The sequence below is a fragment of the Anas platyrhynchos genome, chromosome 19 (genome assembly GCF_047663525.1).
Source record: "Anas platyrhynchos isolate ZD024472 breed Pekin duck chromosome 19, IASCAAS_PekinDuck_T2T, whole genome shotgun sequence".
NCBI classification, from domain to species: domain Eukaryota; kingdom Metazoa; phylum Chordata; class Aves; order Anseriformes; family Anatidae; genus Anas; species Anas platyrhynchos.
In genome coordinates this window covers 3876393-3892038 of record NC_092605.1, presented here as the reverse complement: position 1 = coordinate 3892038, position 15646 = coordinate 3876393, and the positions used below count along the sequence as shown (strand labels likewise).

The 15646-nt window shown below is 51.6% G+C and overlaps 3 protein-coding genes across 8 annotated transcripts in view; 1 reads left to right on the top strand and 2 right to left on the bottom strand.

Moving 5' to 3' along the window:
* The window catches only part of ACSF2 (acyl-CoA synthetase family member 2), a 39990-nt gene extending 37124 nt beyond the window's left edge, over window positions 1-2866 (bottom strand). The window contains exon 1 of one of the 2 annotated variants that reach the window (XM_072025681.1): window positions 2367-2866. Coding sequence is in view for 1 of the 2 variants with exons in the window: in XM_038165280.2 (XP_038021208.1) it covers window positions 1629-1696 (68 nt within the window). In the remaining variant the exon portion in view is untranslated. Of the gene's footprint in view, window positions 1-1628; window positions 1784-2366 lie in introns of those variants that run through there. The other variant, XM_038165280.2, reaches the window with a different exon arrangement.
* A 1409-nt stretch (window positions 2867-4275) lies between these two features.
* On the top strand, window positions 4276-9239 carry LRRC59 (leucine rich repeat containing 59). 2 transcript variants are annotated; one of them, XM_021269939.4, is made up of 8 exons: window positions 4276-4727; window positions 5058-5117; window positions 5626-5784; window positions 6126-6230; window positions 6914-6986; window positions 7649-7822; window positions 8153-8252; window positions 8429-9239. In XM_021269939.4, the coding sequence occupies exons 1-8, from the start codon at window positions 4608-4610 to the stop codon at window positions 8601-8603; spliced, it is 966 nt and encodes a 321-aa protein (XP_021125614.2). In that variant the 5' UTR covers window positions 4276-4607; the 3' UTR covers window positions 8604-9239. The 2 variants fall into 2 exon arrangements, with proteins under 2 accessions (XP_021125614.2, XP_027327144.1); XM_027471343.3 differs by lacking the exon at window positions 8153-8252 and having other exon boundaries at window positions 4459-4727.
* On the bottom strand, window positions 5606-15639 carry EME1 (essential meiotic structure-specific endonuclease 1). Of its 4 annotated transcripts, none has more exons than XR_011804099.1 (9): window positions 14980-15639; window positions 14765-14892; window positions 14490-14582; window positions 13928-14049; window positions 13343-13469; window positions 12656-12771; window positions 11735-11924; window positions 11526-11638; window positions 11299-11437 (listed from the first exon to the last, which is right to left on the bottom strand). XR_011804099.1 is itself a non-coding variant. In XM_072025685.1 (8 exons), exons 1-8 carry the CDS (start codon window positions 15599-15601, stop codon window positions 6381-6383), a joined length of 1413 nt encoding a protein of 470 aa, XP_071881786.1. In that variant the 5' UTR covers window positions 15602-15639; the 3' UTR covers window positions 5606-6380. The 4 variants fall into 4 exon arrangements, 2 of the variants coding, with proteins under 2 accessions (XP_071881786.1, XP_027327495.3); XR_011804100.1 differs by having other exon boundaries at window positions 11526-11616; XM_072025685.1 differs by lacking the exons at window positions 11299-11437; window positions 11526-11638 and adding an exon at window positions 5606-6395.
* Between the last annotated feature and the right edge of the window lie 7 nt (window positions 15640-15646).

Here is a 15646-nt window from a genome sequence, read left to right as displayed (position 1 = left end):
AAAAGGCTCTGCCCTCCCGTGGCTTCGGATTGAACCTGGCTACAGAGGTCGTGTTTGGAGAGGTTCACAGGCTCCTCAGCCAGCTCCTTTGTTCTGGAAAGTCAACCGCGATCATCTCCCTGAAACAATAACTTCAGGGTCTTTTATGTAACGCGACTGCAATAAAAGGGTGGTGAAAGCTACCTCTGCTCTGCAACGCCTTGCCTCTTCCTTGCTCTTTAAAGCAACTCTTTTGACAGAAGGTTAATGGGGTTTGATTACTGGTTATTTTGTTTGTTTTAGCTTGAGGAATGACAGTCTCCAAAGCTTTAACAGAGTCCTCAGATCTCAATTCCATCAGACAGCAGAATACTTTCTCCACTGCGCCTCTTTCCCTTCCACCCTCTTCCTGCCAGAAGGACAAGCGCTGCCTGATACTAACAGCAGAATTTTAAAAACGTTTCTGTTCCTAGGAGGAGTTTACTCCTTTAAATTTGCATTGCATCCCACTGCTTTGGGCTCCTGCCCCTCAGCGCCACTTGAAATTCTAGTCTGGAGCCCAAACCGCAACAAACTTTGCCTTGCTTCTCTTCTGACCCCGTTTCTTGAGAAGAGTATTTGTGGTGGCAGTCCTGGCCCCGGCACCACCTCACTCCCTCTGTGAACCCAGCTGAAAGGAAACACCTGGACCTCACGTGTGAAGAGCAAGAGCTGCGCCTTGTGGAGTTACTCCCTGCAAGCCATGCCTCCTCAGGAGGATTACTCCCTGAATTTCAACTAATATTCCCAAGCCCCTTTCCAAATCAGTTCTTTCCCTTTTGCTGTTTTCTCCCAAGAACTCGCTCTGAGAGGCAGCAACGAACAACAGCAATCACTGGCCAGGCTCCAGAGCTCCACGGTGCCAAGGAGCGGCTGGCACCACGTTGCCCCTCAGCACCCTGCCCACGCTCTGCAGGGCCCGGTGCCAGCAGGGATGCTGCCCTCACGGCAGGGTGCTAGGGCAAGAGGAGAAGCCGCTGCCCAGCTGCCCAGCCCCAGGCACACGCTCCCATCCCTCTGCACACTGTGCTGGCCTCATCCCCGCTCCTTGTGTCCCCCCCCTCCAGGACAGGGCCCCTGTCTCCTGCTGCTTTGGGGGGGTTATTGGGAAGCCACGAGACAGTGACACACGTTTAGAGGAAACCCCCAGCACTCCGAGCTGAACCTGACCTCTCTACACTGCGACCACCCCCAAATTCCCTGTGCCCTCTACCCCCACCTTGCACCACTGCTCCTTAAAGTCCTTTACAGCCCCTTAAAGTCCCTTACAGCCCTTAAGGTCCTTACAGCCCCCTAAGGTCCGTTATAGCTCCTTAAGGTCCCTTAAAGTCCCTTACAGCCCCTTAAGGTCCCTTATAGCTCTTTACAACCCCTTAAGGTCCCTTATAGCTCCTTACAACCCCTTAAGGTCCCTTGAGGTCCCTTACAGCCCCTTAAGGTCCCTTAAAGTCCCTTACAGCCCCTTAAGGTCCCCTATAGCTCCTTCCAGCCCCTTAAGGTCCCTCACAGCTCCTTAGAGCCCCTTGAGGTCCCTTCCAGCCCCTTGAGGTCCCTTCCAGCCCCAACCCCACCCCCATCCCGCAGCCCCCCCAGAGCTCCCCCGTCCCTACCGGCCCCGCAGGAGGAGCAGCGCCCGGCGGGGCAGCGCTGCGAGCCGGGCGGCGGTGGCCATGCCCATGCGGCCGGGGGCAGCGGCAGCCGGGAGCCAGGCGGTGGCAGCGGCGGCGGCGACCGGGGCGGGGGGGGGGCCGGGCCGGGCCGGGCTGGGTCGGGCGGGGGCGGTGCGCACCGGGAACCGCCTCGGCTCCGGCCGAGCCTGGCCCCGGGGGGCTGCGGAAGGGGCTGGGTTAGGGAAGGGGCCACCCTCGGCACCCCCCCGGGTGCTTTCCTGGGAGTGGGGTAGGATGGGATGGGATGGGATGCGGGGACCCCCAGCGCTCCCTCCGGCTCGCCGCCCCCCTCGGCGGTGCCAGCAGGGGGAGCAGATAAAGAAAGGATGGGGGAGCCCCAAGGGGAAGGCTGCGTGGCCCAGGGTGGGGGGCGTGGGTGCTGGGACCCCCCAGCCCCTGCCCATCGCCCCCCTGGCCTCCACCACCACCCCACACCGCAGCCCCGCTCCCTGGTGCTCCAGAGCTGGGCGGGCTATGGGGGACCCCACAGCAGCGCTGACACTTGGGGTGCACATGCGTTGTCCCCCATGGGACAGCCCCGACAGGCTTTTTGGGCACGGTGTGGCACGGTGGCAAAGCCCAGCTCGTTTTGGTGGAAGGGCTGGGGATGTGTTTGAAGCCTTGATGGCCTCGCAGGCAGGCTGCCAGCGCAGGGCTGTTTCTCGCTCGGCCACTGACCTATGGGGTGATCGCCGGCACTCGTTCTGCTTCTGGTCCTCCTCCCACGCTCTGCCCGGGTGGATGCGGGTTCAGCAAGCAGAGTCTGCACGGCACGCTGCGCTGTGCTGAGCACGAGAGGGCTCATGAGCAAGGGAATCAGTACTGGCCACAGAATCAGCGTGTCTGAGGCATCAAAGCCATAAAATATGCTCGTAACACAGCCCCGTAGTGAAACGCTGACTGCCACATCTCCCCTCCTGGCTGGTTGGTTTTCGAAACAGACTTTGGATTTTCCCTCATGCACGTCTTGTTCACAAAGCACAAGGAGTTTGCTCAGTGGTAGCAGTGACAGCGTTTTCTGTGGTTGGAGGAGGGGAAATCTTTGTCTTTGAAATGTGAAAAATTGGCTGCAGCTGTGCACAGGGCACTGGGCAAAGCTGTGGGAATCTCCTCCAGCCCCTGACCCCCTCTCTTCGTGTTTTTGCTGTTCCTCCACTCTTTCTCTTGCAGAGCAGGCAGATGTGCCCCTTGGTATGATTTGTCTGCCTCGTGCAGGTTTGAAGGCTTGTTAGACAGACACAGGTGTTTGCACATGTCAGTCCCGCTCAAATCTGTCAGTCCCACTCAAATCAGGCGCTAGGTGAGTTTCTGTGTTTCTGGAGATGCTGTAAGGCCACCTGACAGCCATGGCCAGAAGTCATCTCCTCCACTGCTGCAGCAAAGCCCAGTGCAGTTAGCTGTATCTGTACTGCAGGAGCAACAGCGTTGTGCTTGGTGTTGTTTAACCACTGAGGGGAAAAAAAAAAACACAACTGTGATCTAAAAAACCCTCACCTTAAAAACAAACAAACAGAAGTCATGCTGAGTTTCAGGCTGACCTTTCTTTCCCCACTCAGATCACAGCTACTGAGTGAAGGCCGGTTAGGTATTAAAGAATTGCACGGGAGTTAACGTGACCTTCGCGTCTGGGTACGTTCGTCTGAGATGGTCAAAGCCTGAGACTTCGAGATGGCAGCCTGGCACGTAACACTCCCCACGCCACCGAGTGATAAATAATTCTAATAAATTTAAAAATCTGCCTGGAAGTTAATCACAATAGGTGGCACACACTCCAGGAACTCCAGTCTCTGCAGCCCTGCACATATGAAGGCATTTTCTACATGTGCAAAAGGTCTCGCCCAGGTCCCCTCTGAAAGTTGCTGAGGCACAGGGGAGGTTCTTGCGTAAGCAGACCTCGCTTTTCTCACAGCAGGGCTCTGTAATGTCAGCTTGCCACTGGGAGGTGCAAAAACCTGCTTTTTAAACCTCCAGAACCTCCTGGGTGGGAGCACGTCAGCTTCAGGCAAATTTCATTACGCTTTCTATAAGACGAATCCGTGTTTGCTGTTTGTGATGCCTTTGCTCGCAGAATCCTGTGATCTCAGTTCCATCTGCGCTGAGGTGAGCAGATCTCAGTGCTGGGAGAGGCCTGGAAGCAACTCAAAGCCTCACCAAGGAACCCAAGGGGCGGATTGCTGGAGCAGTTCTGAACAACTGTGCCCGATCGTGTACACCACAATTTGCATAGGGGCCAGCAAAGCCAAGCCTGGTACTCGCTGCAATCCCATTACTGGGTGATACCAATTTGGCTCTGTCCCCGGCTCCTTTTTTTTTGACTTTCCCAGCGGCGGGTCAGGCGAGGCAAGAGAGCACTTTGTGTAGTGCTGGAGTTCTGGATAAAGGGAGGAGTAGGAAGTGCAGAATTCCTCCTTGTAAAGAGAAACACCTTGGTGCAAAAAAAAAAAATAAAAAAGACACAAAAAAACAAGCGTGGCACTTGGATTATGGACACCATGAAGAAAATGAAGCGACGGCAGCCAGTGAAACAAGGCACCCAGTGCTACGAAACAAGGCACAGATCGCTCAGCTTGGCCATGATGTGCTGGTGAGGACGCTCCGAAGCGGCAGCAGCAGCCAGGTGCCGGTGAGGAGGGGACGCAGGAACCCTCGGAGCCCCTCTCCGAGCCTCCGAGCAGCCGGGGGGCAGCGCTGCGGCCCCGGGGAGGAGGAGGAGGAGAGCGGGAGCCGAGCGCGGCGCTCCGGGCCGACAGAGGGCGCTGGGGACCCTCCTGGTCCCGGAGCGAGGACGTGGCCGCGGAAGTGGGTGGCGGGGAGCGGCGTGGCTCGGCCTGGCCCGGCAGCTCCGCGTTGTCCCGCTCCGCATCGCTCCGCGCCGCCCCCCGGCCCCGCGCCTCCCGCAGCGCCGCCCGCGGCGGGGCCATGGCTCGGGGAGGCGGCGGTGGTGGTGGTGGCAAAGCGGGGAGCCTGAAGGATAAGCTCGACGGCAACGAGCTGGACCTGAGCCTGTGCGATCTGAGCGAGGTGCCCGTCAGGGAGCTGGTGAGCGGCTGGCGAGCGGGGAGGTGCCGCCTGGTGCCCCCCGGGGCTTCGGGGAGAGCCGCGAGCCGCGGCCGGGGGTGGCCGAGCTGGCCTGCGGGTTGGTAACGTGGCCGGGAGGAGGGTTTGCGCCTCCTGGTAGGGAGAGGTTGCGCGCTGTAAGCGCAGGAATCCTGCCTTTCGGCTTTAAAGGCAGGATGCTGAGTCCCGATCCCGTAAGGAACAGCCTCGGGGAGGAAGCTGAGGGCTGGGGGGGAAGACTGCAAGGAAAGTAGCACGGGCGGGCCGGGTTTGTATCTACCTGCGGGCCCAAGTACTTTGTTTCTCTTTCAGGCTGCACTTCCCAAGGCAACTGTATTGGATTTGTCCTGTAACAACCTCATCTCCTTGCCGGTAAGATGCTGGAGGGAGCCTTTGTGAAGATCAGGAGGGTCTGCTAGGAAATATTCAGGAGAGATAAGCAGAGATTCACTGGGAGGCTTGGAAATGGCCCTTTGCTCCTCCTGGGGTGGCTGAATGGCACTGCTGCTGATTTGGGGTTAGTACAGGTGGGCAGCTTTTACTGAGGCAGGTGGCACCTAACGAGAGAGAGAGGGCAACCTGAACAGAGAGGTTGCAGCATCTCCCTGCCAAAGGATCCCAGTGCAAACACAGACCGCTTTCCTTGGCAGTGGGAATTCGGTTTTCAGTTATCCTGCTGCACATCACCACGTTCAGTCTGTGTCCTGTCCCACTGCTACTTCCCTCGCTCTTCCGAGAGATTTTCTTCCAGCTGCCCTCCTGGGCTAAGTTGAGAATTTGCAGCTTACGCAAGGTGCAGCCTATCCCAGCACGTTCCCTGCTCAGGTTCCTTCGTTAAGATGCTGACCGGATTTTTCTGCTTTTTGTACCTGGCTTTTAGTCAGACTTCTGTAGTTTGATGCACCTGGTGAAACTGGACCTGAGTAAAAATCGCCTTCAACAGCTGCCTTTGGACTTTGGCCGCCTGGTCAATCTGCAGCATCTGGACCTCCTGAACAACCGTTTAGTCACCCTGCCAGTCAGCTTCGCACAGCTCAAGGTAAAGCTGTTTGCTGGGCAGTTACGTAAAGCTTTGGGACGCGAGCCAGGGTCTTGTGATCCTTCTCAAGTTGATTTCTCTGGTAAAGCATCCATCCTGATGCCTACCCATTCCAAAATTCATCTGTCTCTGCACCACAGCTCAGTGGAAATTATCTCCCATCTATTGAAAACACCTCTGCCTGAGCCCTCTGCTTGCCTTCCATACCTGTTTCGTTCTTACGAAGTGGCTCTTTGCTTCTACTTTGGATCTCTTAAAGAATTTCAGGAGTGTTGTGCTGTTTGTCGTCAGCTGCTTGCTGTGTGCTCTTACAGCCTCCCCTTTGTCGTTCCTTCCTGCAGAACCTGAAGTGGCTGGATCTGAAGGACAATCCCCTGGATCCTGTTCTAGCTAAAGTAGCCGGCGACTGCCTGGACGAAAAGCAGTGTAAACAGGCTGCTGTCAGGGTAAGGAACCTGCTTGCTTTTATTCTTTTTTCCTTACTTAGCTCTGTCGGTGGAGGGCTCTTCCTCTTTTTGCTTAGCAAGCTGGGCAGCTGCTGCTGCAGCACTCTGAAATTTCTTTAGCCAGTAAGGTGCTGGTTCACTGCACTGACTTCACTGCTTCCGTGCCTAGAGAGGGAAAACACCAGGCTGAGCAGGACTCTCCTCCATCAGCAAGGAAGCAAAGGGACACTCAGACAAAATAATCCCTGTGTAGAGTACAGCAGAGTACAAAAATCTTTGGAGAAGCTCTGGGAAACTGCAGGGTCATGTAAACAGTTACTGCTGGGAGTTGTGGAGCAAGAATAGTTAAAAATCTGTGCCTGTGTTACTGCCTTGTACTGCTTGTTGCAAGAATTCAGTTTGCTGAAACCAAAATTGTTCTGTGATCCTCTGTATTGGCTAGCATCGTTTGCCATGTTTGCTCTTCTGACACACAGACCTGTTTCTTAACTGCAGAGGCTCATTCAGGAAGGGCTGAGCTCTCTCCAGAGCTGCACCTGCAGGGCTAAGGCAGCTGTGTGCAAACTTTGGGGCTGGTTAGACCCAGCCGAGTGTCCTCAGCTGCGCTCCAGCTGTTCTGATTTGAACTGGCTATGCAGTGAGCCTTCTGCAGAGCTCTCAGGTTGTTTTCTTGGGCCTTGAAGGTACTGCAGCATATGAAAGTGATCCAGTCTGAGCAGGACCAAGAAAGACAACGGAAGCTCCAAGCAGAGCGAGGTAAGCACAAAGTCCTCACACACACCTTGCTGAATTCTGTTCTCAATCTTTAACATGTCCACATACAGATACCTGCTGGCTGGCAATCGATGTAACTGGCAGAAGTTTGTGTTTCTAACTATCAGGGAGTCCTAGGGTAGGAGAGCCAGGGGGAGAAAGATAGCCTGGGATCACTGTGCTGTTTGTTGCCTGAACAACACAATCTCGGAGTGGTTTGGGTTGAAAGGAACCTCAAAGATCCACAGGCAGGGACAAATTCCTCTAGACCAGGTTGCTCAAAGCCCCATCCAGCGTGGCCTCGAACACATCCAGGAATGGGACATGTTAGGTCTCTAGTTGGAACGTTCTGTGGGTTGCACACAAAGTATATGAAAGAAGAGCACAACTTGTTTTAAGGGAAGCCTAAATCTGAGGTAGCAAGAGGGAAGATATATAATAAAAAACAGCAACAAAAACAAGCACACCACAGGGATTATTTAACTTCACAGAATCAAAGAATAGCTAAGGGTATAAGGGTGCAGTCCCCATGCTACAGCAGGTTGCCCGGGATCCTGTGCAGGAATTTGTTTCCTCATTCCAACTGGGAACAGATAAGCAAATAATAAGGAAGAAGGCAATGACAGCTCTTTAAATTAAGGAAAACGCTTCCTATTAATCCCCAGAAATGGAGAAGAAACGTGAAGCTGAACAGCGAGCCAGGGAAGCTCAAGAAAGGGAACTGAGGAAGCGGGAGAAGGCAGAAGAAAAGGAACGCAGAAGACGGGAGTACGATGCCCAAAGAGCTGCAAAACAGGAGATGGAGAAGAAAACTAAAAAAGAAACCGTGCAAACCCGAAGTAAGTAGTGTCCACAGCGTGTCCAAATAAAGACTGTGGTGTGATGTTTTAATGTATGCCTTGAGCACTGCGTAGGCAAAATAAGCCAAGGAGAATGAGTAAGACCACTGCCATAGAATTGCAACATATTTTTAGTGTGCATCCTCTTTTTGATGCCAGATTTGCTTTTATGTAGCCCAGGTACTGAGAGTAGGAATGGTGGGGAAACAGTGTAGCAGTACAGCTTGTTAGAAGCCTTACAGCTGGACAGCTGTAGCTGAGGAAGATACTGTTGCAGTATCTGGGGTGAACTGAAGAACTCTCGAGAACTTCTCTCCACTCCTTTCTTAGATGTACTGAACTACATGGTTAAAAACAGATTTCGTGCAACACAGAGATGCTTTACTCCCTTTACCTTCATGGGCAGAAGTGAAAATCTCAAACTTCTCATGTAAGTAGGGAGGTCTTGTGTATTTATTATCAACCAGAGTTATGTGATGAGGATTCATAAGACAACCGTAGCACAGGCTACAGCACATTACCTGAGCAGCATGTTTCCGAATGTAACCATTACAGATATTTGACTAAATCCTCACATTCTTGATCTTGCCAATGTTCTTGTTACAGAGCCCGCCTCCAGTTCTCGTCCTCCTCAGCTGCCCCGGCACAAGCACTCCTGGTCACGGTCAGTGCTGAGGGTCCTGCTGCTGGTGCTGCTGTGCATCCTCTGTACCTTGGCTGTCTGCAAGCTGACAGAGCTACGACATCAACCGCTGTGCATCAGCGTGAACACTCTCTATGAGGATGTGGTAGCTGCTGTGCAAAACCATAAAGCCCTGCAAAATCTGCTACACCAGAACTCACAGCAGTGATTGTCCGGGACGGGCACTTGCTTCCTCAGCATCTCCTTCCACCATCCATGCAGCCAGAATTCCTATGGAATTGTGTTCTGATGAAACTGCTTCTAATCAGTCAGCATCGATTTGCTGGTCCACTCCACGTAGAGCAGAGTTATTGTTTGGATCATCTTTGCTGTGCATGTTTCTCAGTTGGCCTGTAAGCTCTTATTTGCCCAGATTAACTTGCTTAAATTTGTTAATACTTCTTGCCTCCAAGGAATTTTTACCTAGATTGTGAGATCCAGAAAGTTGCTAATTTATAGGAGCAGGGGAAAGAAATACAAAAGCCTTACAGTTATCTAGGTAGCTATAGCTCTATAATGGAGGTGTAAGTTTTGTAATACATATCCATTTCTTGCTCTCACTTCTATTAATGCTAAAAATCAGTGATATGGCTGTATGGGGTTGATATATGTAGGCCTCCTCCGGGACCAGTTGCAAGTTTGTGGCATGGCTGTGCATCCTTCTGTTGGAGTGAAGAAGCTGATGTACTCTTGAAAACAAGCTGAGAATTTTCAATACAACACTTTTCGCATCAATTTGTCTCCACTGGATGTTTATGTTGCTAATGCAGAACACCCCTTGTTTTCATTGTAGTTAAGCAATTTTAGCCGTTTAAAAATAACCTCTGACTGCACACAGTAACTGCTCGTTTTAGCCAGCTAGCACCAACAAAGGAGCTGCAGCTTAAGAAGGGCTTCTTGCCAGTCTGCAGACTTTTGTGTGTGTAACTAAAGGGGGTCTGACCCTCACAGAAAGGCAGGGGATGGGTGGCTGCCTGTAGCAGCAGCAGGCAGCACTGGGTGGCACTGTTGCCGCATCACACACGGCCTGGCAGAACTGGACTTCACCTTGGGACTGCTGCTGCAAAGGCTGGGAGGTTTGGCAGTTTGTACCTAGAGAAGAAAACTCAGCTGTACAGAGGCCTATTAATTATAAATAATCTCTGTAAGAACAAAACAGAAGTTGGTCGTGTCCTCAAAGAGTTCACGAGCACTAAAACCAATTGAAGTGCAGACGTAATGGTGCGAGTGCAGGTTTCAGAATAGCCATGCTCCAAACTCCGCTGAGACGCGTGGACATCAGTCAGCAGAACGGCTCCCTCTCCACTGCTACCTGGACTTATTGCTGATTGCAGCACTGCACTGCCAGGAGGAGCAGCAATTACTCTGCTCCACTCTTACTGCATTGCCACGAGTAAGCCATCCATAGCATTTCGCATCAAGGTCATCACTCAAACAGTGAGCCCTCAGCTTTCCATAGGCCAGCGATAAGTTCTCTCACAACCTTGCAGAAGAAAGCAACAGCATCCATTTAAGCTAAAGGGAAGGAAAGGCTGCCAGTCTCTCTAGCTTAGCAGTACGTATGTTTTCCAAGCTTCCTCGAAATAGCTTTGGTATTTAACTCACTATGGTCTTTAAAAGATCCTTGCTTAGTATCTGGAAACGTTCAGAAACATTGCAAACAGCACTCAAAGCAACATTCCCCCTCTGCATCCATTCCTCTCAGCATCTGGCAGGAATCTGCTGCTCTGCTATCTAAAAGAGAGCGCTGCTTATGATAACAATTGCAAAGCTATATAGATTTATCAGTTCAGGTCAGAAGTATGCTTCTGGCTGCACAAAGGTACCTGCTGAGTGTGTGAAGCTGTCATCGCTTAGAGTTTTTTAATTTGAAAAACGTTCCCCCCTTCCAAAGGGTGACTTCCACGCTTTGGACGCACACGAATTCACACTCGGCTCTCATCTCACTAAGTGCCTCTGGAGCACAAGACCTCAACCGTCCTTGGGTGCACATCAGTGCTGATGGCTTCATGGCCAGGCAAGCGTGGTCCCCAATCTAATTAAAAGCAAGCTTTTTTCTGCCAACTGTTTAGACCTCATAATTCCAACACATGTAATCAGATTTCACGACCCTCTATAGATTAAGCTGTCTGGAGACTGCATCAGGGCAGTCTAAATTTAAATCCGAAAATTAGTCTTACTCATTCCCATCTGCCACAGCGGAAAACTGAAAAAGTCTGTTTTGTGAGGTAAATTTTTCCCCCTCACTAGAGCAGGTGCTGCGGCAGCACCATACTGCTTTCAGTCGTGTTTTTCACACTAAAGAGAGAAGAAAACTACTTGCAGTTTAGGACACCAGCAGCAAACACTCCTTTCAACAGGAGACATACCACAGTCACAGAACGGCTTGAGATGGAAGGGACCTCTGGGGGTCATCTGGTAACACCAGACTACTGTCAAGACAGCACGTTAAGAAGCAATGAAAAGCATTGTACAAAATGATTTATTTCCTAGGAAGAGCTTTTGATAAATAGAAAGGCACCATCAGTGCAGTAAGCATGTCCATCGCACGCTGTTATAGAAAACATTCACCGTCTGTGTGTGAAACCCAGCCATTCCGCAAGGTTATCCAAATTTCTTCCACCATGATAAAAGACTGTACGTGGTTAAAATCTTTAAACTACCAGCGATGACCCCACGTGTTACCTAAGCACATCTTCCCAGAAGGGAGCAGAATATTTAAACCAGGGAAACCACAAAATCCTCCTTCACTTGGGCTACCCGGTGGCATCCAGGTAGAGATCAGGGTCGTGAGAAGTCATCTGCAGATAGATCCGCCTGGAAAGTTCGGGTCCGATCCGGCGGGAGGTGGCTGTCACACCTTCACCGCGGCGCACAAGGATATTAGCCAGCAAGTTCTCCCGCTCCTGCTCTGAGGAGCATCTACTATAGGCCTACAAGCAACACAAAGGAACCATGGCATCAACTATTTGCACCCAGTGCTCAAAGAAAATAAATTAAAAAAAAATCCCAGCTATGCACCTGTGACAGCTCTACGCCTTCATTTTTCAGCTGGTGCCCCTCCAGATCTCAGTTGGGTGGGTACCAAGGAGTCAGCTCCTTCACTACCTTACTAAACAGCTCACACAGAATCACTGTTATCAAAATTGTTATCAATTACAGGATTCCTTCCGCCTTTGCAGTAGTTGGCTGTCTGCACACAGTCCTCAGGGTTCCTGAGGCAGCCTTACCTGGTCCAGAAGCTGAGGAGAAGGGTATGCAGTCACAACAGCCTCGGCCATCTCCAGGCTGACCCGGTTAAACTGCTGTATCTGCCTTTTCCAGACTTCAAAGAGGCCCTTTCCAGAGGGATCCACCTTCACGCCTCTGCACCACTTGTTCTCTAAGTAGAAAGAGAACCCCGTATTCTCCTGCTGTCGCCTACAGACAATGGATGGAAATGCAAATGAAGCCATGGAAAAATAAAACAATAATAAAAAAAACAATTCCTGTATCTGCTATCACATTGACAGAGAGAGAGCGCATCTCTTCTTGTGCCAAGCTATTACAGACACCACTGGCATCAAATGATAGAAATGTGACCCTGTTTTGCCTACACACATTACCTATTTCTTAGTCTAAGGCCCAGATTTCCTGTTGAAAAAGAAACAATCCTGTAGCAGGGAGCAATTCTGCCAGAAGCCAACACGCACACAAAGCGGCAAAAAAGAATTCACTTTTTGACTGCCAGGGATAATCAAACTCTTTTAGATGTCATTTTTAAAGACATCTCTTTTCATGGCTGAGATGTAATTCACAGCAGCTGCTGTGATAGGAATGCTAAGACTGTGTGAGACTACACAAGAAGGTTTTCTTCGCTCTCACCGTGTAGCATGTTGCTGCCTTTCTTTATCAGCTAAACGTTTAAATGGTGCATTCTTGATAATGTCTCTTCTGGTTACATACGGAGGAAAAGCTCATACTGTGAGTTAAGCCCTACTCACATCCCCTTCCCACTCTTAAAATCAGACTGAGATCAAGACCTTCGCTTGATGCCAAGAGACTACAACTCGAAATCAGGGTCTCTCCTCACCCCTGCTGCTCCCTCCCAGGAATCCTGAGAGCAAAGCCTTTCCAAAGAAGATAGGCCCACGCCTCATTTCTTTACTCACTTGTACGGTGCTTCAGCTACAGCTTTTGAGAACATCGTGGCAAACTCTCCAACCTCCTCCCAGCTCGCAAAAAAAGTGACTGGGACTTGTGTGCACAGCTGCAAATCCACTAAGGCCTGTGAACATCATTGGAAACAGCAATGGAACAATTCACCTTCTAACCTCAAACCCCATGCCTGTCTGGAAAAAAAAAACAAACAAACAAAACCAAAACAACACAAAAATAAAACGAGTCATAACATCTTGCTCTAAGTCACAACCACCCACTCCCTCCCCATTTTGGAAACTGCTCAAGGCACAGACGTATTCAGGGATGCTTTGACTCCTTAATAGCAGCCGAGTGCCATCCAGCTGACATCGCCCCTCGGTGGAAGGCTCCCGTTACACGCAGGCCACCAGGGCAGCAGTGACGGGCTTTTATCAGTGGGCCACGAAGTGAGAGAGATGCTAACCAAGATTCGCATTTTCCCGCCCAAAATTTAGGTGAATGAAACCTGGTGGAACAGGGGAGAGCAGGTTTGTATCTGAGTGGTGGGGAATTGAACACAAAGAGCTCTGTCCACAGCACATAAACTAGTGAAAGCTGAAGGTCCCTGTCCAGGAAAGGGTGTGAACAGGTCAAATGTTCCAGGGGTGGCAGACAGCAGAGACAACAGCTGCCTGCCTGTTCTCAAGGTACTCACTCACTTCTTCCACATCCAACCTGGATATTTCCAGACCAGAATCCTGAACTTCCTTTCTCCTCTGCTCGTCTCCTTCATTTCTGTGCACTCTTGCCTGTTGCAGTCTCTTTTTTGACTGAGCTCTGAGACACCTAAGAAAACAAAGATAAGATTGGAAATTCCCTTCAGCAGAAGCAGCAGGACCAGGCTGCTGTGGAGTGTGAGACAACTTAGTACCAACAACCCCTACTGAGGGACCCTGAATTTTAAGGAAAACATCAAGGACCATCAAATCCAAGAGCATTATATCTGATTAACAAAATTCCTCAGCAGCAATTCTTTGAAAACTAGAAAAGCACACCAAGGAAGTATTTGGGACTTCTTTTTTTTTGCCATCCTTATGTTCTTCCCCAGCTATTTGCCCTTGTTCACTGCGGTGACAGATTCAGTGGAGCTTCGCTTCTGTTCCTACACAAAAAATAGCGGAGCACTTCTGGGTAGGAACACTAGTCACACTCCAGTCTTTGCTAGAAGGAGTTAGTGTAAACATCTGTGGCATTCTGCAAGGCCAGAGACAACGCAGAAACATTTGGAGGGAAAAAAGTCTCACCTGAAATACTTTTCTACTTCAACTACTGTCATTGCCAAAATTTTCCCAGGCATTTTCTTCAAAACCTGAGCTACAAAGCTCTGCAAGGTCTCCTTCTGTCCTTCTGCACAGCCCTGGGCCTCCTGCAAAGATCAACAGAACCATACTGAGTTACGCAGGCAACCCCAGGAACCTAGGGCTCCAATTCTGCAGATGGAAAGGTCTGCTCACGGGGCTCTTTGGGGACAAACAGACAATACTTGATGTAGTAATAAGCTATGGCAGAAAACAAACCAACCAACCAAACCAACCCACAACATACTTGACCTGGAATATCTATTAGGACAACGTTATCTCTTTAAAAATCTGTGAAAAACAGTAGCTAGGAAAGAAAGCTTGTCAAAACTCTGCATTATACAGCCCCGATGTGTTTGATCAAGTACGGGCTTCTAAAAACAAGACTTAAGGTCTACTGGAACCACAGTTTCCATCCCACATCAAAACCATCCCATGAAAAGGGATGACAAGTATCACCTCTCAGCAAGGCACATTCAGTGAGCATGACAGCCCTACGCAGCCTTACTTGCTTGTAGCCGCGAACCATGGACAAAAACTCCTCCAAGCGAAGCAGAACCAGAACGTTTGGCTCTTCTGTCCACTCATCACCATCTTCAGTCTGCCAAATACAAAACCAAACAGCCAGAGCATCACTCTGTTTGTAACTCAAACTCACTCAAACTGGCACTCCCACTCAGAGCTCTGAGACAGGGAGAAGTTTGGAGGATGCTCACGTGGGTTGCTAAAGTGCAAATAACAGAGAAATTAAAGGGCAAGCATATCAAGATTCTGTCCTCGCACCTGAGGTATCACAGCCTTTCTCCTCCAGGTGATGCTGCAGGGAACAGCCTGCCTCTCAACCACACAGGAATAGTTTGCAGACTGCAAGGCAGCAAGGACCTGTGCACCACCTTCTACCTGTAAAATAGCTGAAATTGATACGTGGGTCAGGCTTCCACGGCAAGAGCTAACTGCCAGCACAAGGCAGGGGAGGGGCAGGTAGCTGAGAGAAGCACCTGGATCCAGCACCACCGTTATGTATTTCTGGCACTCCCCTGGCCGCTGAGCTTTCAGTATCTTGGCAAGGGTCTTCTTCCTTTCCTTCTCCTGCTCCTGCTCCTTCTTCCGCGCTTCTCGTTCCTTTCTCCTCTGCCACGCAGCCTGGCGCATCGCCTCCCTCTCCTTCTGGCTGTATTTTCTCCTTTTCGGAACCGGGGAAGTTTCTGCGCTGCCTCCGCTCGGCGGGGACCCGCCGGGCCGGGCCTCGGGCTCTGTCAGGGCAGCTCCTGACAGGCCGGGAGCCGCCCCCTCCACCCCTCCGGCACCGTTTGCGCCTCCCCAGTGCCTGATTTCGGCCCCCAGCACCCCGCCCGTGCCGGCCTGCCCCCCGCCGCCAGCCGCCGGCCGCTGCCCGCTCCCACACGGCCCCTCCCCAAGGGCCGCGCTCCCCTCCGCCGAGGGCCGGCCGCGGGGCAGCCTCCTCTTCACCCGCTCGGCCAGAGGAACCACCTCGGGCTCGCTGTCGCTGCTCAGCACCACAACGGCGCTTCCCCACGCGGGGGAAGGCGGCGACCCCGGCCGCGGGGACGGCCCCGACGGCGGCGACCGCCCCTCAGCGCCCCCCGCGGCCGCCGCCATTTTGTCTCCCCTCAGGAGAGGCAGCGGGAGGGCGGGCGGGCGTTT